Source organism: Lissotriton vulgaris, chromosome 8 (assembly GCF_964263255.1).
Source record: "Lissotriton vulgaris chromosome 8, aLisVul1.2, whole genome shotgun sequence".
Classification (NCBI taxonomy): Eukaryota; Metazoa; Chordata; class Amphibia; order Caudata; family Salamandridae; genus Lissotriton; species Lissotriton vulgaris.
The window spans coordinates 827,413,494-827,435,000 of NC_141696.1; the positions used below are offsets into that span (position 1 = coordinate 827,413,494).

The 21,507-nt window shown below is 47.5% G+C and overlaps 1 protein-coding gene across 1 annotated transcript in view; it reads left to right on the forward strand.

Annotated features, from left to right (window-relative positions):
- Positions 1-21,507, forward strand: part of AFF3 (ALF transcription elongation factor 3) — a 2,122,574-nt gene that overhangs the window by 1,967,973 nt on the left and 133,094 nt on the right. Inside the window, exons 13-14 of the mRNA XM_086936175.1 lie at positions 16,848-17,055; positions 18,557-18,681. Of these exons, the coding sequence (XP_086792301.1) occupies positions 16,848-17,055; positions 18,557-18,681 (333 nt within the window). The remainder of the gene's footprint in view (positions 1-16,847; positions 17,056-18,556; positions 18,682-21,507) is intronic.

Below are 21,507 nucleotides of genomic sequence, written 5' to 3' on the forward strand. Positions count from 1 at the left end.
GGTAATTTACATTAAAAAAATTATGATCCAGCAACCAAAGGGAGTCGACCACACCCGCAGCTGAGTGAACCTCCTATAGCGGGCCGCAGCGCTGGAGTCGTTCATCCCAGAGCACACCAGCAGTCGATACGCGCTGTGAGGCAATTAAGGTGGCAGTAAAGTAAACATAACCATTAGAGCTGCCACTGGAATCTTTATTTTTTGTGGGGGCCGTGGTCTGATTACGATATGAAAACAGCTCTAAATTGATAAGGAAATGCACTTTTAAAACTGACAAGTCAGTCGCTTCTTCCTTGTTTTTTTCCATTCCCAGTTGGCAGCTAAGTTTGCTCTTTGTTCAGGCCAAGATGCGCAGGCACTCGCCAGTGAGCACAGTGTTAACTGACCCTGCCACTGTTCCCGGCTTGTAGAAGTGTGCAGCTCAAGTCCTTTTATTATGACTCTGTCCTATCCAGCACTACAGGGGACTGCCACGACCAAAGTGATAATAGATATTAAAGACGTATGACATTACATATGTAGAATATATTGGTGATGACATAGTGATTACAGCGTTGGAGATTCGTTCTGCCGATCTTTCCTGGTGTTTGTTTTCATTTTAATTGGGCAGCCTCGTAGAAGGTGATAAAATAACAGCTCTCTGACATAAGCTGTCGGAGACCGAATTTAAGTGTGTAAGTCAGTGACTTTATTCCATTCTTGTCTCTTTCACCACTTTTCTAGTTGATTCAAACAATTAAAACCAGTTCATTCAAGCGTACCACGTGTCTGCAGAGTGCTGCATTTATTTATTTCTTCAAAATAACGCGCAATACACTTTATGACCATGAGCACACACTCTCTTTTAATTTAAGAACTACTACGTGTTCTTCAGCCTCACTCTCCTGAGGCTTGCGCACTGCCCAGTGCAGTCTGCGGTGGTGGCTGGGGCGAGTCCGAGAGGTCTTCATTGCTTGATTTTGCCCGCGAGAAAGTGTCACTCATAGTGATTGAAGTGTCACTCATAATTACAGTGATATTATGAAAATGTCACACATAACGATCTGAAACCTTGACAGCTATGTCTTTATATGCAGATCTGAGCGTGGCCTAGACTTGGGCCTGTACAGTCGCGCACCACATTCACCCCAGCATATTTTCTTAATTTCCTAATTTTTTCTACTTTTAAGCCTACTGACACTCGAAGGACAGAACATCAGATGGGTATTTGCCACAGTATTGGTGTCAGTGTATAGTGTGTGTGGGACTTTCTCATACATTAAAAAGTAGCGACCCATTCATCTGGGATTACAAGGTACATTTATAGGATTACTCCTGAGCAGTAGACTCTGTATTTAAATTCAATGTTATAAATTAGCCATGGGCAGGTGTGATTGGAGTTTCCAGGAAGAGGACATTTTTCATATCTTCTTAAAATCTAAGTGACCAATTAAAACACAACTATTGGTGAATTCTCTGTAATAATTCCATTTTGGCTACCTGAAGCTATAATGATGTGGAGTGTTGTGGATTTAGAAGAAAGAGACAAGTTGTGACATTAGAGTTAATGTCACTCTGGCATGCATCTAAAGGTGCACTCCAGCTGTGCAAAATTTGGTGAAGTAGGATTTTGTTTTTGAAAATAAAAAAAGCAATGCTCCCCTTGCCATGCGAGTTATCTCCCATGGTGAAGGGAGTAGGTTTTTTTCCCCTGCCCTTTACTGACAGGGTTTGCCTGCCAGTGAAGGGCAGTGAAAAACGGCTATATGTCCTCCCGTCTGAATTAGGAAAGTAGACAGAAGTTTGGCCAAGACGCATACTCATTTGGCTGGCGGATCATTATATTGGCTGTAATGATACTCTTTCGCCGTTGAGAAGGAGTGTGTTTGCCCCCAAAATACAAATCAGGCCCTTGGACTTCAATGTTAATGCTGGGACAACAAATATGGGCTTCTAGGTCCTGCAATAATGATTTTCCCAATGAATGGAAAGACAAAGGAGTTCCATAATCCTAAAGATTTACTGCAACTCCTAGCCTCAAAACATATGACACCGCAAATCCACCTCCTGAATCACAGGTGACGCAGGATGATCCCACAACCAAGGCAAGCACAGTCAGTGTGTTGATTGCTACTTGCACAGATGTGAACCATATTCACTAGGGAGAGGAAGTTCAGACACGTTGAATCAACCACATGACACTGATTCTCGAGATAGGCATAGGTCATATTCCCTTGTGAAAGACTGATTCACAGTGGGGTAATACCCTGTCAGTCTTATTCACCATTAAACAACATGGTCCTAGACTTGTGATCCTGACTCTCTTACACCTGAGCATATCGCTCTGCAAACGTATGAATTATTATAGGTGGGCGAGCCTCTGAAAGCTCGAGCCATGCTCGAGCCTGAAGCCTGGCTTTGGCTTGGCTCAAGTTTCTGTTAGAACCTTGAGCCCATAACGAGCCAATCTTTCATGTGGCCTCCGTCTACCTCTAATCTCTCTACCCAGGATGTGGCATTATGTTCAAAGCTGCCGACTGTGAAACTGAGGAAACATGTTTTAGTCTTGTAGTGGTTCTGAGCAAATCACTTAACCTCCCCATGTCTATAAACAATGTGTGTGTCCTCTTGGACTGTAACTGGTGACTTGTAGAGCGCTCCAATACCTTTGAGTCCAGTTTGCGCTATAGTTGAAAGCAAAGCCTTAAAGTAAGGAAAGAAATATAAATACTCATATACTATCTGATTTGTATAAAGAAAACAAAATCCTGGATACATTGTGGCTTCCCCACATAAATTGTCTAATCTTCGGAAAATATTTTATTTTATCAATACTCTTTTTTTTCATTATCGCTTATGAAGGCACTTTCATCTATGTGAGTTCAGACTACCAGTTGCACAAAACTATCACTTTCAATAGCACTTCTCAGTGTAGTGCTTTAATGTACTTTATTAATGTCAAGTATTAATGTTAAAGAAAAACACTTTTAAAATTCTGAATAGACTTTATTATTGTTTACGTGCAGTTTATTGTATGTTTTACATAGCAATTATTTTCAAGGCTCAGCTCGGGCACAGGCTCTTTGATCCGAGCTCGGCTCTCCTTGTTAATATGTTGGCTCACCCACCTCTATGAATGATACTATACTGCACACAACTCTGGCCTTGACTCAAACAAAGTCTTTTATTTAAGGCATATTAAACTTCTTTTTCATTAACTATCTGCTCCTCCCTCCTCTTCTTCTTTTCTTTCGTACTAGACCCTGAACAAAGAGGAAATGGTTTGCAAAGGAGTTGCTCACAGGTCAAATTTTATCACATCCTTTTGTGTCTATTACGGCTTTTTGCATAGTGCATGCCCCCCTTTCCTCCAGGTTGATCTTACCACTAAGTCAAGTATTTCATTATTTCTACAGAAAATACATGTTTCTGTGAAATACTTTGATTTGGATTTCCTCTCACACTTATCTAGATTGCTTATATAATTTGGAAAGGCATCCTGGAAGTGAGGGGTGATTTGAATTGGGCACCAGATCTCCACCTGGACACACCTGGAGAAGTGGACAAGTCAATTAAACCAATGACACAATTTAGCCATTCTATGAGACCTGATAGACGACTTTTGATTTGCAAGCTCCTTAGAGGTTATTTCATCTTAGAGAAAGAGACTATACCCTTGTATCTCGTGTTCATCGTACTAGTTTGAGGATTGACTTTTCCCTTATGAATGGGCCAACTTCATACGCTTTTATGACTGTTCCATACTTGAAGATGGGATTTAGAACTGTGTACCTGTTCTACTATCCTTATACCTAGGTCATGTAGCCCCACCACTCCAAAAATGGAGGATGAACACCGTACATTACAAATCGCAGGATGAAAAGCATTCTCTCTAAGATCATGTTAGAAACTGTTTGGCAACCTTTGAAGGCTTTGCGTCCGCCTTACAGACCAATGGGCTGCAGGGAAGGATTCAATTTGAGGAAAGTTTATGAAAGATTCGGCAATGCGTAAAATGCAGGTGAGGAAGAAACAGGTTCTGGTGAAAATAAATACAAAGGACTTGACTAAAACCTATAAAGACTACATCACTGACACTCTCTGAAGAGAACTAGAGAAAGCAAAGTATTACCTGAAATTGTTCTTCACAAAGCAAGAAAAATATTTTGTAAATAGATTGAAATGGAGGCACTATGAACACAGCGAAAAGGCTGGACACATCCTAGCCGTACAACTCTGAAAAAGAGAGTGTATATATAATGATGATGAGCAGGTACTCTTCCTTATGCTTGATATTAAATCAACCTTTACCTCAAATGTGGCAGAATTACTTGAGAATGGAGGAAGACCCACTTCAGATATACCTTCCACTACCAAAGCACACGGAAATTTTTAAGTGATAGCAGAGATGGTGATATCCTTCAAGATGAATTTGTTATGCTCATCACTAACATATCTTGTGAAATCCATGGGAAAGGATGGCTTCCCTACAGAATTTTGTAAGACAAATATGCAATTTATTTTGTCACTTTTATGCAAAGTCTTTAAGGATGCTGAATCCACGGGCTCCCTGAACAAATAAATCAACAAAGTAATGATCACACTGATACCAGAACCAGACAAAGACTGCCTTCAGTATGCAATTTACAGGCTTTTCCCACATATAAATACTGACATTAAATTACTAATAATTGGAAAGAATTATCCCTACTCTCATTCACTCCTCGCAAGCTTGATTTGTCCATGGAAGCTCCTCCAGAGATAACACGAGCAAGTTCATACATTTTCCGTGGCATGCACAGGAAGAGTTTGATAAAAATATATCTATCTCATTACAAGCCAAGAAAGCATTGAACCGCGTGGAGTGGGGATAAGTGTTAAGTTTCTATGGGAGTAGTCAAAGGTCAAATAATTGTGCATACAATCAATGGCACAAGGGAATTGTCGTGGTTTTCTATCTGCCCCATAGGGGTACACTGCAAGGAATCCCACTTTCCACACTACTTTCTAATTTGTACTGTAGAGTCACTGGCGACCACAATCAGGTTAAGTCCACTCATGACATACAGGCATCAACGGAGAAATGAAAATCATTTTTTATGCAGATTACAGTCTTTTGACTCTTACAGACACTACAGTGTCCATATCTTGTATGATGAAAGTCAATGAAGACTTTCTTCAACTCACTGTATACAAAATCAGCTTGAGCAAGAGCGAGGTACGGCTGATATGAAAGTGAACCGCCAAATTTATAATTAACAACTACCCTTAACCTGGGAACTATATAATCTAACTTTTCAAGGTGTCTTCATTAACATGGGTGTGCATGGAGTGATCGAGAACAACATTCATCCATTGATTGACTAAACCGAAACAAACTTTGCATGCTGATCAGCACTGCAAATTAAGCTCTGGAGATGGATGCAAGTTCTAATGATGGTGGTGATGCCATGGTTTAGTTGTCTTCAGTATGCTCCCTCTCTCCATGGCCAAATATTTTTGTTACAAATCTCCAAACTCGTTCGATACTTCATCTGGTATAGACAGAAGTCCAGACTTAAGTCACTTAAATTACTTGCTGCTACCACTTCGGGCGACCTCACATTTCCAGACCTTGAACTATACTTCAGTGCCAACCGGATCTTGTAAATGAGACATGAGACGTATTGTATTACAAGATAGTAATTCACCCACATAGCTGCATCTGGAACATAGATTGCTAGATATTCCTAAGATCAACAAATATTGTATGGTGTTTATAGGATGCCATCAAAATCTTTTAATCGTTCACACAGTGTGGTTGGCATGGGCTCCTACTGACAAAAACATTAAGATCTGTAGACTGATCCATTAAGGCATCAGCATTTGCAGTGGCGAATCTGTACATACTCAGTCATTGGAAATCTTCTCAGACTCCTTCTTGTAATGTGTAGTTATCTGAGATTATGAGGATGGCATAATATGATGGCATCAATTACATCAGTTTCAACAGATTTACAATCTACAAGACCTAATCCCCAAGTTTCATCAGATTTTCGGCAAATCTGTTGAAACTGAGATCCAGTCTGAGTTCCATTGACGAGAGGACTCATTACCCTCTTGCTGGTATACAGTTCAATCATCTACATTTACAATACAAATGGGTAATACTATTTAGATGAACAATCTTCTGACTGCCTTTAGATATTACTTGCTGCTATTGCTGATATCGTTTTTAAAATTGTTTTTATGTGTTCACATTGCACCCACATTGCGCTGTACTTCATTCTGCACACTCTGTTGGGTTGACCGACGGCCCCGGGGTCCCGATCTTTCCATTTCTCTCCCCGGTCTGACGCGGCAAGTCCCGTTGAGAGGAGGGCGATTCCCAGGCTCTTACACTTCCAGGGAAGACAGGCACTTCTGGGCGGTGAACCGGCTAGTCTTTCCCGCTGCACCCCCTAAATAGCCTGATGACAGATCGGGCAGGCGCAGCAGACAGGCGCCAAAGGCAAGCCCGCCTGCGCCTGCCCCCTGCCCAGCGCCAGAATCCCTGCTCATTTTTCTGGAGAGCAGACAAACATAACTTAAACAAAAGACCAGTTATCTAGGCTGAAAACAATTTGTGGAAACTCTAGTTGCCCTCTGCTTGACCTCCTGAGAGAGCCCAAGCAGTGTGAGCACTGTAAGCCACAGCTCAGTTTTACGAAAATTAAGGCTCTAATATCACAGCAAAAACCAGCAAAACCAGTACACAAGAATACCACCAAGGGCTTTAATACAAAGCCAATTAACTTGCGGTCACTAGTAAAACATAATAAGGAGATGGCCGATCTGATAGAATCACATAAGCTTAATCTAGCCTTCATAACAGAAACATGGGCAGACGATGCCTCAGGTCCTGAGCTTGCACTAGCACTCCCCTCAGAATGTACTATCATAAGAGCAGATATAGCATTCAAGTGCGGTGGGGGGTCTAACGATCATTTCTAGAGAGGATTTGCTAGTGGCTGAATCTTCAGCTGGAAGCTCCCCTGAATGCGAAACCTTATCCTTTCAGATCTCACTCAGCAACAATTACACACTAAAAGGCATTCTTCTTTGTAGGCATCCTAGGGCACGGACCCCTCTCTTGAATATTATCAGTCCATTCCTTGAATCCAGTCTAGATGGTTCTGACATTATGATACTAGGAGATTTTAATTATCATTTAGAAAAATCAGCAGACCACAATACTGCTTCACTAGTTGATGAGATGCCAGTTTCTCGTTGGGATAGATCATCAAACAGGATACACATTGCCGGAAACAATCTAGATGGGATCTTTACCTCAAATCCCACTCTCAAAGTCTCAGAGGTAATTCCCGTCCCTTGGTCGGACCATAGAGCCATAATGTTTACTGTAAGTGCTGTTCAGCACCAGCCAACATCCACAAAGACACCCGTCTTGGTCACCCACCAAGATTGGGCCGATATCAATATTCCCGATCTACAAGCATTATATCTTAGAACGAAACCGAACCTCTTATCGGACACCGATTCAGCGGTTCAGAGACTATCCACTTGGGTTAAAACAGAGGTATATATTGCAGCCCCTAAAAAGAGCTTCATCTCCAGGAGGATAAAGCCTTCCGAGCCATGGTTTTACAGACAAACTTAAATCACAAATACAAGCGTGCAGAAGATCAGAAAGAAAGTGGAGGGTAAACTATGATCAGGATAGGAAAACTGAGTACACACAAACATTGTTAGTGTACAAAAAACTGGTTATAGAGGAAAAAACGTCAATATTTTACAACAAAAATCCTTGAGGCTAAGAACTCCTGCAAGGAGCTCTTCTCTACAGTAAAAAACTAGCTAATATACCAGTTAATTACCGGATGGCTAGTAGCCCAGAATTCTGTAACACTTTGGGACAGTTTTTCATAGAAAAAGTCGAGACAGTGTACAAAACCTTTAAGGACATTACCCACTTTCCCTCTAAGCTCACTAAGCCAGGGTCAGACATCTGTACACCCAACACAGGTTTCTTTGTTTCTCCCCCCTCAGCAGAACAGATCATTCAAGTGGTTTAAACAACCAAGTCAGGATCCCCGTCAGACACTTTTCAATATATACGTGGCTCCTTTGGCCTCGATCATTAGGCAGTGTTGTTTCTCGGCTGTTTCTTATGCAGATGAAACCCAGGTGGTGGTGTCAGTCTCAACATCGTTGAGGAGACAGCCGACCGTTTCAATTACTGCATAACACAGGTAAACACATGGATGCAGTCCAGCGGCCTGAAATTGAACTGCGAAAAAAACGAAGTCATGCTGTTAGGATCCGATTCATCCCTTTAGTCTCCTAGATTGTGGCCTGCTAGTCTGGGTGAATGCCCAACCCCAGTCCCTAAGGTTAAGAACCTAAGTTTCGTCTTTTTTTTTTGTTGAAATTTGTTTTATTGTTGCATCAAAATATACAGGTACAGTGTAAATGATCTGCTGACGTGGCCTCAACATTCAGCCACGAACAGCCAAGCGTGCAACGTTTTCTTGTTTTTATACAACTGGTGCAAATATACATTTCCTTAAATAATCAGTGTAGATCGTACAAACATGTCCGCAGGCCGGGAAACAGTGAGTCTGCATCGCCAATAGGGCGATGGGTAATAGCAGGTATGTAGGATCCCGCCTCAAGAGCGTACGATCGAGGTCTGTACTGTCCATACAGTGGTGGCACCTGAGAACGGGGGGGACAAAACTGTGGTAGAGAAGCGTGTGGGCGCTAGCAGGGTCTAAGCAGGGGGATACTGGCGACGGGCGTCATGGGGGGGGCCACGGAGCCAGTCGGTCTGCGTTCCAAGAGAGGGGGGGGAAGAGAATTGGGTAGGGGGTGGATACACCCCGTGTGTGCGGGCTTCGAGGTGAGTGGCATGACATATGAGAGTTTGATCAGGATGTAGGGGGTACCGGGAGACGGTCCCGGGATGGTTGATACCATGTAGAGGCTACTGGTTCTCTCGGGCGGGGGGGGGGGGGAGTAGGCGGGTCTTCTGCATGTGTGGACTGCCGGAAGCTGTGGAGGAGCCCATTCCATGGATATGGGAATTTTACGCGCACCCCTGGCTTCTTCCTCTCTAAGGGCATCCTCTTCCGCCCATTTACCGACCGCGCCCGTCCATGCCGCTACAGAGGGACCCTCCGGGGATCGCCAGCGCATGGCTATACATCTGTTTGCAAACAGGAGTGCTAAAGACACGAAGCGTCTGTGCACCGGGTCTCGCTTAGGAACATGAAAGATGCCTAGTGCGCTGGACTCCCAGGTGGCTAGTGTAGTGAGACCTGTAAGTTCCGCCAGAGTGTCGTGTACCGCCCGCCAAAAGGGATGGAGGTTGGGGCAACTCCAGAACATGTGCCGAAAATCCGCCGTAGGGGAGCAGCATCTGGGGCAAAGGAATGGTGTGGAGGGATAGAACTTCTGCAAACGTGCTGGGGTGAGGTACGCCCTGTGTAGGCTATAGTATTGGATGTTCTTGAAGCGGGCGTTCCTAGAGACGCGTTTTGGGGCCTCAAGCGCTTTAGTCCATTCAGAGTCGTGTAGTGCGCGACCTATGTCCTCCTCCCATGTAGCTCGCAAAGTCGTAAGGGGAGCGTGTGAGAGTTCCCGAATGGATTTATATAGCCAGGTGATTAAGTGGCGTCCCACCCCCATATGTAGGATTGTATGTATTACTGGATGCGTGTCTGACTCGCCAGTGCAGAGATTAAAATGGGGCCGGTATCCATCGAGTAGCTGTCTATATCTGAGGAATTGGCCTGGGGAGAGTCCGTATTCAGCAATCAGGCGGTCAAGCGATTTTAGCTGGCCTTCCTCGAAGAGCGATTCCAGATCCGTGATGCCACAGAGTGACCATTCGGTGAACAGTGGAGCGGTGAAGTAGGAGTCCTGCCTGGGGCTGCCTATCAATGGTAGTAGCGGGGAGTACGGAGGTCTACTGGGGGACAACCGGTGGATCCGCATCATGCACCGGCGCGCTATCGCCACTTGAAGGGGGTATGTGCGCCGTGGCTTGGTGCCCGGGAGGAGGAGACGGGTGAGCTCTGGGGTTGCGATTCTGCCGGTCGAGGTGACAGTCTCCTGGGGGTAACGGTCTGCCGTCCAGTAAGATAGCCATTGGAGTTGTGCCGCGAGGAAATATGCCTCGAAGGATGGAGCTCCGAGTCCTCCCTGCGCCGTGGGAAGTTGGAGGGTTTTCAGGGCGACCCTGTGTCGGCCCTCGCCCCAGATAAGGGTCCCTAGGAGGGAGTCGACATCGCGGAAGAAGGATCTGGGTGGTATAACCGGCAAATTTGTGAAGTGGTAAAGGAGTCGGGGAAGCATCACCATCTTAGCTAGGGCTATCCGTCCTATCAGGGCCAGCGGGAGTTTATTCCAAAAGGCGACAGTCGGGCGCAGACTAGCAAGCATTGCGCGGTGATTACCCTCAAACATGGCTGCTGGAGAATGGTACAAGCGGACACTGAGGTACCGGGGAGCCTCCGCGGACCACGAGAGTTTATGCGGACCGAGCTCGACTTCCCGGGGGGCAGGCTCGGGTGTAAGGGGTAGACTGAGGACTGTCCCAGTTCACCTGTAGGCCCGAGGCGTCTGCAAAGTCCGCCAGCGTCGCCCCTATGGGGGCCAGGTCCATTTCGATGTCTCGGACGTATATAAGGAGATCGTCCGCGTACATGGACATGCAATGTGTGTCATCCGCGAGAGGGATGCCCCAGTCCACACCCTCCAAGCGCAGTCGAACCGCCAGCGGCTCGACTGCCAGCGCGAATAAAAGCGGCGACAGGGGGCACCCCTGTCTTGTGCCCCGCCGAACTCCGAATGCTGGTGATATGCGTTTCCCGATACGAACCCGAGTGGTGAGATCGGTATACAGGAGGCGCGTGTACGCCATGAGTGTCGGCCGATATTGAGTCGCCGCAGGACAGAAAAGAGATAGGGCCAGGTGAGGGTGTCGAACGCCTTTTCCAGGTCCATGATGAGGCAGGCGGCGCAAGGAAATCGTTCACGTACCTGATCCTGAACATGGAAGACTCGGCGGAGATTCTGGGAGGTGTTTCTTCCCGGCACGAAGCCGCATTGGTCGGGGTGGACCAATGGGCGAATGATCTGCGCATACCGATCCGCCAGGATTTTCCCCAGGATCTTACAGTCGGCCGACAGGAGCGTGATGGGGCGATACGACCCCATGTGAAGTGGATCTCTGTGGGGTTTGGGAAAGGTGACGATCACGGACTCCCGCAGTGACTGGGGTAACCTACCTAGATGAAGAGACGCCCCGAACACCCGTGACAGACGGGGGACCACTAGGGGGGAGAATGTCGAGTAGTATTCTAGTGGGAAGCCGTCCAACCCCGGCGCTTTATTACGAGACATGGCCCGTATCGCCTGGGTGATGTCAGACGGGACAATCTTGGCGTCGAGGGAGCGCTTGTCGACGTCCGATATTGTGGGTAAAGTCAGAGGGTCTAGAAAATTGTCTACAGAAGACGGGGAGTACTGGGTCGGGGTCCCGTACACTTGTGTATAATGACGCTGGAACGCCAGAAGAATCTCGGCCTGTGAGCGCACCAGCACACCGTCCGGGTTGATAATATCCATGATTGGCTTGATTTCGGTGTCCTGCCTTGCCATCCAAGCCAGCAGCGCCCCAGCTTTGTCCCTGTCCTTATGCACTCTAGAGGCGTAAGCCCTTAAATTGTATTTCCGGAGGTCAGCGCAGGTGGCCTGGTATTCCGTCTTAGCCTCGGCTGTGAGTACAGCGTGCTCCTCCGAGTCGTCGGGCCGTTTAGTGAGTGCGGCCAGAGCCTGCTCCGAGTTTAGGAGTGTCCGCTCCAAGGTGCGGCGAACCCCCACCACCTGTTTGATGCATTCTCCCCTAGCCACCACCTTAAACGCGTCCCACTCCACCAGTACCGACGACGCCGTGTTCGCGTTATGTGTGAAGTAGTCCTGTATGCTGGTTTTGTGTGTGTCTCTGAATACTGGGTCGGTTAGGCAATCCCTAGGGAGGCGCCAGGTGGGGACCGGTGGGTGGGGGGGGCGCCAGGTTAGACGTATAATGTGAGCGTCATGATCCGAAAGGATCCGGCCCAGGTAGTCTGTAGACGTGATCTTAGGGAGAATTGGTGCAGAGCAGAGGAAGCGGTCCAGGCGGACCCGGAGGTTGTGCGGGATCGAGTGGAAAGAGTAAATGCGGGCCAGTGGGTGTAGGTGTCGCCATGCCTCAGTGAGCGCCCAATGTGTGACCCATGTCCTAAAGAGCTCTGCCTGCCGGGGGGCCGGGGAATGTGCGGGGGGAGGATGTGAGCGGTCCAGGGTGGGGTCCAGTGTGCAGTTAAAGTCGCCTCCCAGTACCCATGGGACTGTAGTGAACTGGGCCAGAACGCCCGTGAGGTGATCCCAAAATTTATCCTGGTCTGTGTTAGGGGCGTAAATGCTGCCAAGGAGTATTCCCTGCCCATCCAGTATTCCCTCCAGAAGCTCATACCTGCCCTCTTTGTCTACCACGCGTCGGAGCACCCGGAAGGGAGTACCCGGCCTGACCCAGATTAACGCGCCGCGTGCAAGCGCTGAGTATTGTGTGGCACAGAAGGTCCCTCGCCATTTGGACTGTAGGCGAGTGAGTTCGGTAGCGTTTATGTGTGTCTCCTGTAGAAGTGCAATATTGGCTGACATGCGTCTAATGTAGGCGTAAACAGAATATCGTTTGCTGGGCGTGTGTAGGCCCCATACGTTCAATGTAAGGACATTAATGTCTGAGTGTGGGGCTGCCATTCTTGGGGTGTCGTGGTAAGGATGAGGGCCCCCCTATAGTACCCGAGGGCCGCCAGTGTGTATGTGTCACGTGTATTTCTGCGCGCCAAGCTTCCACAATCGTAGGGGAGGGACTAAGGGGATTAACAACAAGTAGAACCTTGGGTGGGCAACAGTCCCAATACTGAGGATATATCACCGGAGGTGGCATATCCAAACTAGTGTCCCACTAGGGGAGAAATACAACAGGTAACTGCGGGGGTGGCAGCATATGTCGCTGCTGGGCCTGTGCGCGGGTCGGGCTCTTGTAGGAGAAGAGCCCATCGCTCGGTAGCGCATACAGTAATCAGGCAAAGCAGTCTAGGCTCCTAGACGTCGCGCAATACAGTGGGCAACCATTAGAAGGATACAGTAATCGATAGTTCATTGTTCATGAAGAGGTGTTAGGTTGGCCGGCCAGGGTAGCATCCAGTGTAGGTGCCGCCAGAAGGGGGAAGAGATTGGGCCAAATCCCGACATCGTTCCATCGCTGTCTCGGTCTTTCTCTGGGGTGAACAGGTGCGGGTGACCTTCCAGGTCCGATGCTGGGGGTGACGTGTGTAGTTCGGTCACCGCTCGTAGGGCGTCTCGTCGCTCTTGCATGATTTGCGTGAGGTCGGGTGAACCTGTGGGGGAGGACGCCTGACTTTTGGGGCGGCCAGATCGGGCACGGCTCGCACCCCGTCTTCTAGATCGTCTGGGGTCGTTGTTGCGTGTCCTCTGGGGTCCGGGTTTAGGGATCAGTGGGCAGTGGAATTCAGTCCAATCTTGTGCTTCCGCTGCCGTATTGAAGAAGAGGGCTTTCCCATTGTGCAGCACTTTAAGGCGGGCCGGGAACAGCAAGGAGTATTGCAGATCGTTAGCACGAAGGCGCCTTTTGACTTCCAGAAAGGTGGATCGCCGCTGATGGACCTCCCGGGCGTAGTCTGGGAACACCATAACATGCTGATCTTCCACCTGCAAGGGACCCGCTGTCCGGGCCGCACGGAGCACCGCATCCCGGTCCCGGAAATGCAGGAATTTAGCTAGCATGGGTCGTGGGGGGAGGCCGGGTTTGGGTGCCCGGGCCGGGACTCTGTGGGCCCTTTCGATGGAGAAGTACGGCGATCGCTCACTCTCCGGGGTGAACGATCTAGTCCAGGATTCCATATAGGTCAGAGGATCTGAATTTTCAATCCCCTGCGGCAGGCCCAGGACGCGGATGTCACATCGTCTTGAGCGTCCTTCTAAGTCCACCGTGCATTCCTCTAGGGCCTCCACGCGGCGTAGGACCTCTCTCATCTTCACCACGGGTTGTAACTCGGTCACGGTTCGTTCTCCTTCCTTCACCCTGTCCGCCAGCTTATGATGTTCATCGCGGATCAAGCAAATGTCCGTCGTTAGGGCGCCCAATCTCTCTTCCATGGAAAGGCGAGACATTTCGATCGCCGCCAACACCTGGTCCAATTTCGCCATCAGCGTAGGGTCAGTTTGCGACACATTGGCTTGTGTCCACGTCCTGGTGTGTGGCATCTTCTCAACGGCCGTTTCAGGGACAGCCGTCACCTGAGAGGCCTTTGGTTTCCCCATAGGTGCTGTCAATTGGGCCACCGGGTCTCCGTGCACTCCGGGAACAGCAGGCCGACGTAGCCGGGTTAGGGGCAGTTCAGTGTCAGCCGGTCTCTCCTGTCCCCCCCGGCTCCGGGGCGGCTCCCCCCGTCCTAGGAAGCTTCCACCAGTTCAGGGCGTCAGAGGCGGTCCGCGGCCGCTGGGGCCGGTAGTCCCGGTGTCAGAAGGCCCCGCGGGCTCCCCCCGGCGTGTGGCACAGTGTCAATACCGGCCAGGAGGGCCAGAGGTCAGGTGGTGTGAATCCGAAGGGGTTCCGGGCCAGCGAACGTCCACCGGCAGTGTCTCGAGTTCGGGGGAGGGCACCCCCGCTCCTATGGCGAGGCTCGCGCTGCTCCCGGAGTCCAGGCCTCTGTGGGCGCCATCTTGGGGTCAGGCACTCGGGTCCGCCGATCGGCTCAAGGCAGTGGGAGCGCCCTGGATCCCCGGGTCAGCCGGCGGCGTGTGCCGCGTCCCCACACGGAGCCCAGAGGAGGTAGGGGGGCCGCCGGGACCGAGATCCTTGGGGGAGGGGGGGGGGGGGGAGAGATGGGCACTCACCGCCCTCGTTGGTAGATTGCGGGCTACTGAATGGCACACCACCGCGCTGGCAGCGCGTCCGTCGGCCCTCCGCACCTCGCGGTGGTAGGTCGGCCGATGCCGGAGAATGATCAGGCTCCCGGTGAGGCAACAGTGTCGGTGCAGCGGAGCCCCGGTGCGGCGGCCGCCATCTTGCGCGCCGGGGTGCTGGAACAAGAGAGGGCGCCGTCCGGTGCACACTCCTGGGGGCCGGTCCCGCTGTCGCTCCGGGACCCTTCGTAGGTGTCCGCTGGTCCCGTCCCTCGGGGTCGTCGGTCACCGGGCCGGCTCCCGGCGGCGTATGTGCTCGCAGGACGGAGCCGCGCCCGCCATTTTGAGTTGCGGTGCTCGGCTCTGGCAATATACGAGTAAGTCCGTGTCGTATGCCAGCCGCTTTCAAAGTTCGTCTGAAGGGCGCCCCAGTGCGCGGGGGAATCCCAGGTGCTTTTTCGGTAAGCTGAGGCTCCCGGCGATCTCAGGTACTGGGCAGGATGCTAGCCCGATAGCGGAGCCTCAGTAGGACACAGCCGCCATCGTGGCTTGCTAAGCCACGCCCCCCCCCACCTAAGTTTCGTCTTTGATGACAAACTGACATTTAACAGTCAGATGAATACGCTTTCCTCTTCTTTCTTGTTTATTTTCAAAATTATCAGGAAAATCTGCCCATTTATCCCCCTCTGTTCACTAAAAACACTAGTTACAGCCTTGGCCGTCGCCAGACTGGACTATAGTAATGCCCTATACATGGAGATCCAATCCCAATACTTACTAAAGTTGCAGCAATTGCAGAATGCTGCAGCCAGATTAATACTGGATATCCCCAGGTATGAGCCAGTTTCCCACAGATTAGGAGCCGTCCACTGGTTTCCAGTGGACATGAGGATTACATTTAAATCACAATACTTGGTCTTTAAAGCTCTACATGGTTTAGGGCCACAGTTTTTGAGGACGCACTTGAAATGGTATGTGCCAGCCAGAAGTTTAAAATCAGCTCACACAAAACTTCTACAAACACCAAAAGTCAAGCAAGTCCGCTGTGGTTGAAAAAGTTTCCTATTAGGGACAGTTAAGACTTGGAACCTTCTTCCAATCTCAATAAAGAGCAGCACATCGCTTATGTCTTTTAGAAGAGCCCTGAAAACCTGGCTCTTCTCCAACTGTGTCCTACCGACTCTAGCGCCAAGACACCTCTGGGCATTCGTGCACTGTACAAATTTATCAATCAAATCATTTATAATTTACCATTCTACTACTGCTCTCGCTCTCCTGTCTCCTCCTCCCCACGCTGACGGTTTACTTCACTGATTTGCAAATATTTCCATAAGGTTAAAACTGTAATATGTTGCTGAAGATCGTTGTACTTCTCACAGTTCTTCGATGGGAGCTGTTGGTACTTTACTTTTACCTGGGCACTAGAATCAGAAAATACTAATGTACATCTCAATATTCAATACTCTACTTCAATGATATAGAAAATGACATTTATGATTTACTCTTGAAGTGAATAGTTCAAGAACTGTTATCAAGTAAATTAAGTTATTACACATAGTGTACCAAATACTGTGCACTAAGTTACAGTAGTGCACAGTATTAAGTGAAGGAAGGTTAAAGTATTTATAACAGGGAGATGATGTGGGATAACAAATGTGAATCTAGTAATTTTATCGCAATTTATTGCCATTGCGAGTCTGGTTCTAGGTTTGTGACTGTCAGCTTATTTGGCCTATCACATTTCTTCAACACCATGAGCCAGACTCTGAACCAGAAAGAAGAGTCGACTTACTCAACAGTGAATTTTAGAAAGTAGCAATGGAGATAGATGTTCCAAAGCCGGTGTTAGGGCTTCCTAATTTCGAAGTGCATTTTCTGAACGTCCCAATCTTGATTTCTCATTTCAGCACGGCAATGCAGATGCACAAAGAAGAGGTAGTGCTTGGATCATCAGTATTACCCCATCACGATCCCCCAAAATATAAATACTGTAGTGAAGGAAATTGTGCTTCCCTGAAAACCGACTGCAGCAACCTGCGACCTGCCTTGGCTTCCTTCAGTAAGAACCACCAGAATGAAGGCCGACCACATTCACTTCCTGTAGAAGTATGCAGTGTAAGTCAAAGTCGTATAAATCACCTTCTGATGTATATGCTAAGGTGGACCATCTAAAGCATAGCTGTAAAACAGTGGAGCTGTCACAGCACCTATTAAATTGCTATCCAGTCTATTTATATATTTCGATGTATTGCATCAGGTGAGCATCTCCCTCTAATCTAAAGGACACTGGACCGTGATGTCAAGCTTAGGTTTTATCTTCAAGAGTACCCTTCCAGTACAAAATTCAATGTTTTGACAAAAGTTTAACACTTTACCACATTGTATGTGGACGGCATAGTGCAGCACACATCCAAAGGTGTAAAGATTTGGAGAAAATAAATCTTTTCTTCAAGTTTACGTCTGCCTCATGAAGGTATAATTTTAGGATGGCAATCATATGCTACCAAAATGAGTAGACAGAGATTAACTGCAAAATCCATGGCTGAGTGCATGGGAGCATCCATTTACCACCCATGATATGCCTCCTTGACATAAGTAGCACATAGTGCTACTTTGTGTAACTTTAGTGTTACTGTGCAATGCAATTCAGTATTTGAGCTGGTAAGTACGCCCCAAAACAAAATTTTGGACCAGGTTTGCATCACTTTTGTCTTGCAAACCCGGTATAGTGTTAGCAAATCGCCCCCATAAACGTAACACGATAAATGGGGTATCATTTGTATAAAATTGTATTGCTCCCCTAAGCAACACTTTTTAGCAACCTTAGAGAAACTAAAGATTGAGGAGAAAAAACAATAACATTCTGAACCAAAACCTTTTGATTTGCCTAGAGGACTCTGAAGCCAGTTTATAGCTCAATGTTCTATATAAGAAAGATTATTGCTTATGAACTCCAAATAACAAAAGTAGCTGTGTGACAAAAGCAACAACCCACTGAGCTATAAACATAAAATACTAATCTGTGATCTGCTTGCCGCAGTGTGTGCTTTGCAGCAGGAATATTGACCATGCTACTATAGCATGAGTCTAAACTGCGACTAGACATATAGTAGCTCTTTCCCACAAGTGCAGTAACCACCATAGTTGTCATGCACTTGTAATATTCCCTGCAAAAAGCTGCACACACAAAGGTCTCTCCAGACTGCTTTTATCTCAGTTCTACTTGTCCTGCAGAGGGCGCCCCCCAGGCCTTGGCGCCCAGGGTGACGGCACTTGCACCCCTTTCATCAATGGTTCATGTAAAATACTACAGAATATAAGTTTTTTAAGGAGATTTTTTTTATATAAAATAGCCGACTTGGATGGCAACAACAATTTCAAAGGAGGTGTTTTAAATATTTTCTGTCTCATAACGATTTGCGTATCTTTTTATATTTGAGATTTTTTTCCTTGCTTGAGATTTCGCTTCAGTATTGACATATATCAAACATTGCATGCAATGTTTCCAACTTTTTTAAAGTGCTCTTTTGTGAAAGCTGCTTCTCAGTGACATATGTAAAATTAAAATTCGAGGATATTTGTAAATTACCTTCTCTCGGGGCTCTTTCCTTTTCAGAGAACCAATCACCGTAGTCCAGAGAATGGCTTTGGCAGTAAACATCTTCCCCAAAGAGACGCTCAGTTGCCCCATGCAAATGGCCACAAACATTGCAGGAGACCAAAGCTTTTCTTTGATGACACGTGAGTATTTCCTCGTATATCGTTATGTGTGCAACCGCAGAAGAGCAATTTGCAAAAGAAGCAGCTTCAAAACTCATGCTTGTGACATTCATCAAGTCTTAACGTCTTCACAGATGGGAGAGTGTACAAAGGTACAACAATTTGCAATGCTGCACTATATGTGTGTGTATAATCCAGTACACGCTCTCTTGGAGTAACAGGAGAGACACAAAAAAGACCGTCCCCCAGGGTCTGCTGTAAAGTGCCAATCTTGGCAAGAAAAATGCAGTGACACCACAGTTGGGATACATTGTACCTGTCGCCAACTTTGAGCACAAGGTGGGTGTCCAGTAACTGGAATAAAGTTGCAGGCGATTGAAAATGGATACCATCCCTACGCTGTTATGTTGGTCTTTTGTAAACTTAGTTGAGGATGCCATCCACAGCCAGAGAAGAGTAAACCGTTCAAAGGCAAAAGCCAAGTATGAAACTCTACACCCCACACCTGAAGTTTTAAAGGGTCAGAGTCTGGACTAAAAGCAATTGCACGTGTGCTATTTTGCACTGATACTGTTGCACCGAAGGTTATTTATTTATGCATTTGTATATACCGCGTACTTTACCCAAAGGTGGCAGAGCTCTTTACAATAGAGGGACATCGGTAGTAGGTATCCCTACTTATATGTGCAACAATTACTCGTGGTGAGAGTTACAAATTAATAGTTTACAAATTCACTCAAGCTTACATATTAAGTAAAAGGTGATGCGATTAGGGTTACACAAATATATAATACACATTTACAAAATTGAGACCGGTGTCGTAGTAGCTCTTATGAGTGCCATGACCTGGGATGAGGGGTTATGTGCCTGGTGGGGAGCTTTGACGAGGAGAGTTATTGATCGAAGTATCTTTGGAAGAGTAGAGTTTTAAGATCTGTTTTGAAAATCCCGAAAGAGGCAGTGGTGTGAAGGACTGGAGGTAGCGAGTTCTAAATTCTAGTCGCATTACCTGAGAAGGATTGTGCCCTACGTCTCTCCCTTTTGACATTTGGAGGTTCGAGCTGTAGATTTTCAGCATTGCGTGAAGCCTGTTATTTTGACTTTGTTAGCGGATTTGATAGGATGCACTGGTACCAGTGAATTTTTACACTTGAATTTGTAGCTGTTGACTTGGTTGGTGCACATTAGCACTGAAATGTGAAATTAACAAATATAAATTCGACATTTGTAGGTAGAAGCAGAGGATGCATATATCAGCCTACAAACCTCTTGAAGAAAACCCAACTTTGAGGCCCTGTGTGGGGGTTACTGAGTTCCCGAGGGACTAGAACACCGAAAAAGCAGAATGGGGTTGCATTCCAAAATGAGCAGGGTGTTTTTACCTGCCATTTTCATAAGTTATCTGCGATGCTGTGGAAACTGGGAGTACATTTTACCAACTAGCATACCCAGAAGTGTGATCTCGAGTGACTGCATTATTTAAAGCTGTAGAAAAACCGACCGTTTTCTTAATTATTCGCAGAGAATCTATATCTACCCAATATTGTTGCAATTGTATAAAGTTAAGCATAAAAACCATGTTCATGCAGCGGTAGCTCCTCCACTACTCCAAGAGCAGTGCAAAGAAAAAATAAAATGATAACATTCTGTTATTATCATTTTATTTTTAGTATTGAGATTGCAGCCAGGTTAGGGCGGGGTGAGGCTGGGCTCCTGTGATGCCAGAGGGAGGAGGAGATGTTGCTGCTCCATAAGTGCGCAGTACACTTTGGCTGGCCGTCTTGGCCGGGTCAAACATGTCACATGCAGTTAGCATGTTCTCCACCGGCTATATTGCTCAGCCTGGGAGGAGAACATATACAGCCTCCCACTCCATGTCTGAGCGCTGAACAACGGTGCTCAGACCAATCACAACGCTGCTGTCATGCTGGTGACAGCAGTGTCGTGATTTGTTATGGGAGTCTGGGAGCCTGAGTACTTCCTGTTTCCTGCGTGGGACGGAGGGGCTGACGACCAGCAGGTAAGTTTTCTTTTTTATTATTATTTTTTTCTAACGCTACTGTTCCCTACCAGCCGCCACTGTGTTCATGTGATCCTGTTTTATCGAACATGTTGCGTTGCTGCATCCAACAAACAGTCTTTCCCGCTATCGGTTGGCTACATAATACTCACAGCTGAAACATCAACGAGGTCATAAAAACAGTTAGAAGGAAAAAACAAAGCAACGCTTCTTCTCTAGCTATGCTTCTAGGATGCAGAGCTCACTTCTCTCCCCAGACCTCACAAAGTCCCTCCCTTCTGCTTTTCGGGCAGCGATTGAAGCAGGCTTGTCAGGAAGTTTACAAGCACTTGGGCAAAGCCATAATACGGGGCCCATGCAGGGCCCTTCTGACACTTTTGTTTTTTCTCAAGTGCAATAAGTACCTGTGTAGTAAGGAATGTCCACACGTGGATATGTTTCCAGAACTTTATTCGGTATCAAATCATTAAACAGGTGCTCCCAGCTTGACAGGACCAATATCTAACAACATTCTATCGCTGCCTCCAGAGACAGCTGCGGGTCATACCAAGTGTGCATGAAAGGGGAGGGGGGAAACAGGAGGGAGCGGAAGATACCAAGTGCCAAGATGCAACACATCATCCCCCCTAGGGAGACAAAGGGAGAAAGGGTGGAACAGCAAAGAGAACGGGTTGGGTGAAGGGGAGAGAGAAAGGTGAAAGGTGGGGCAAGGAGGGAATGAAAGGAGGATGATGGAAGAGAGGTGAAGGGTTCGATGGGAAGAACAACAGGGGAGACGGAGCCGAGAGATGCGAGGTGGGGAAAGGGGAGGCACTTCAAACCCAGAG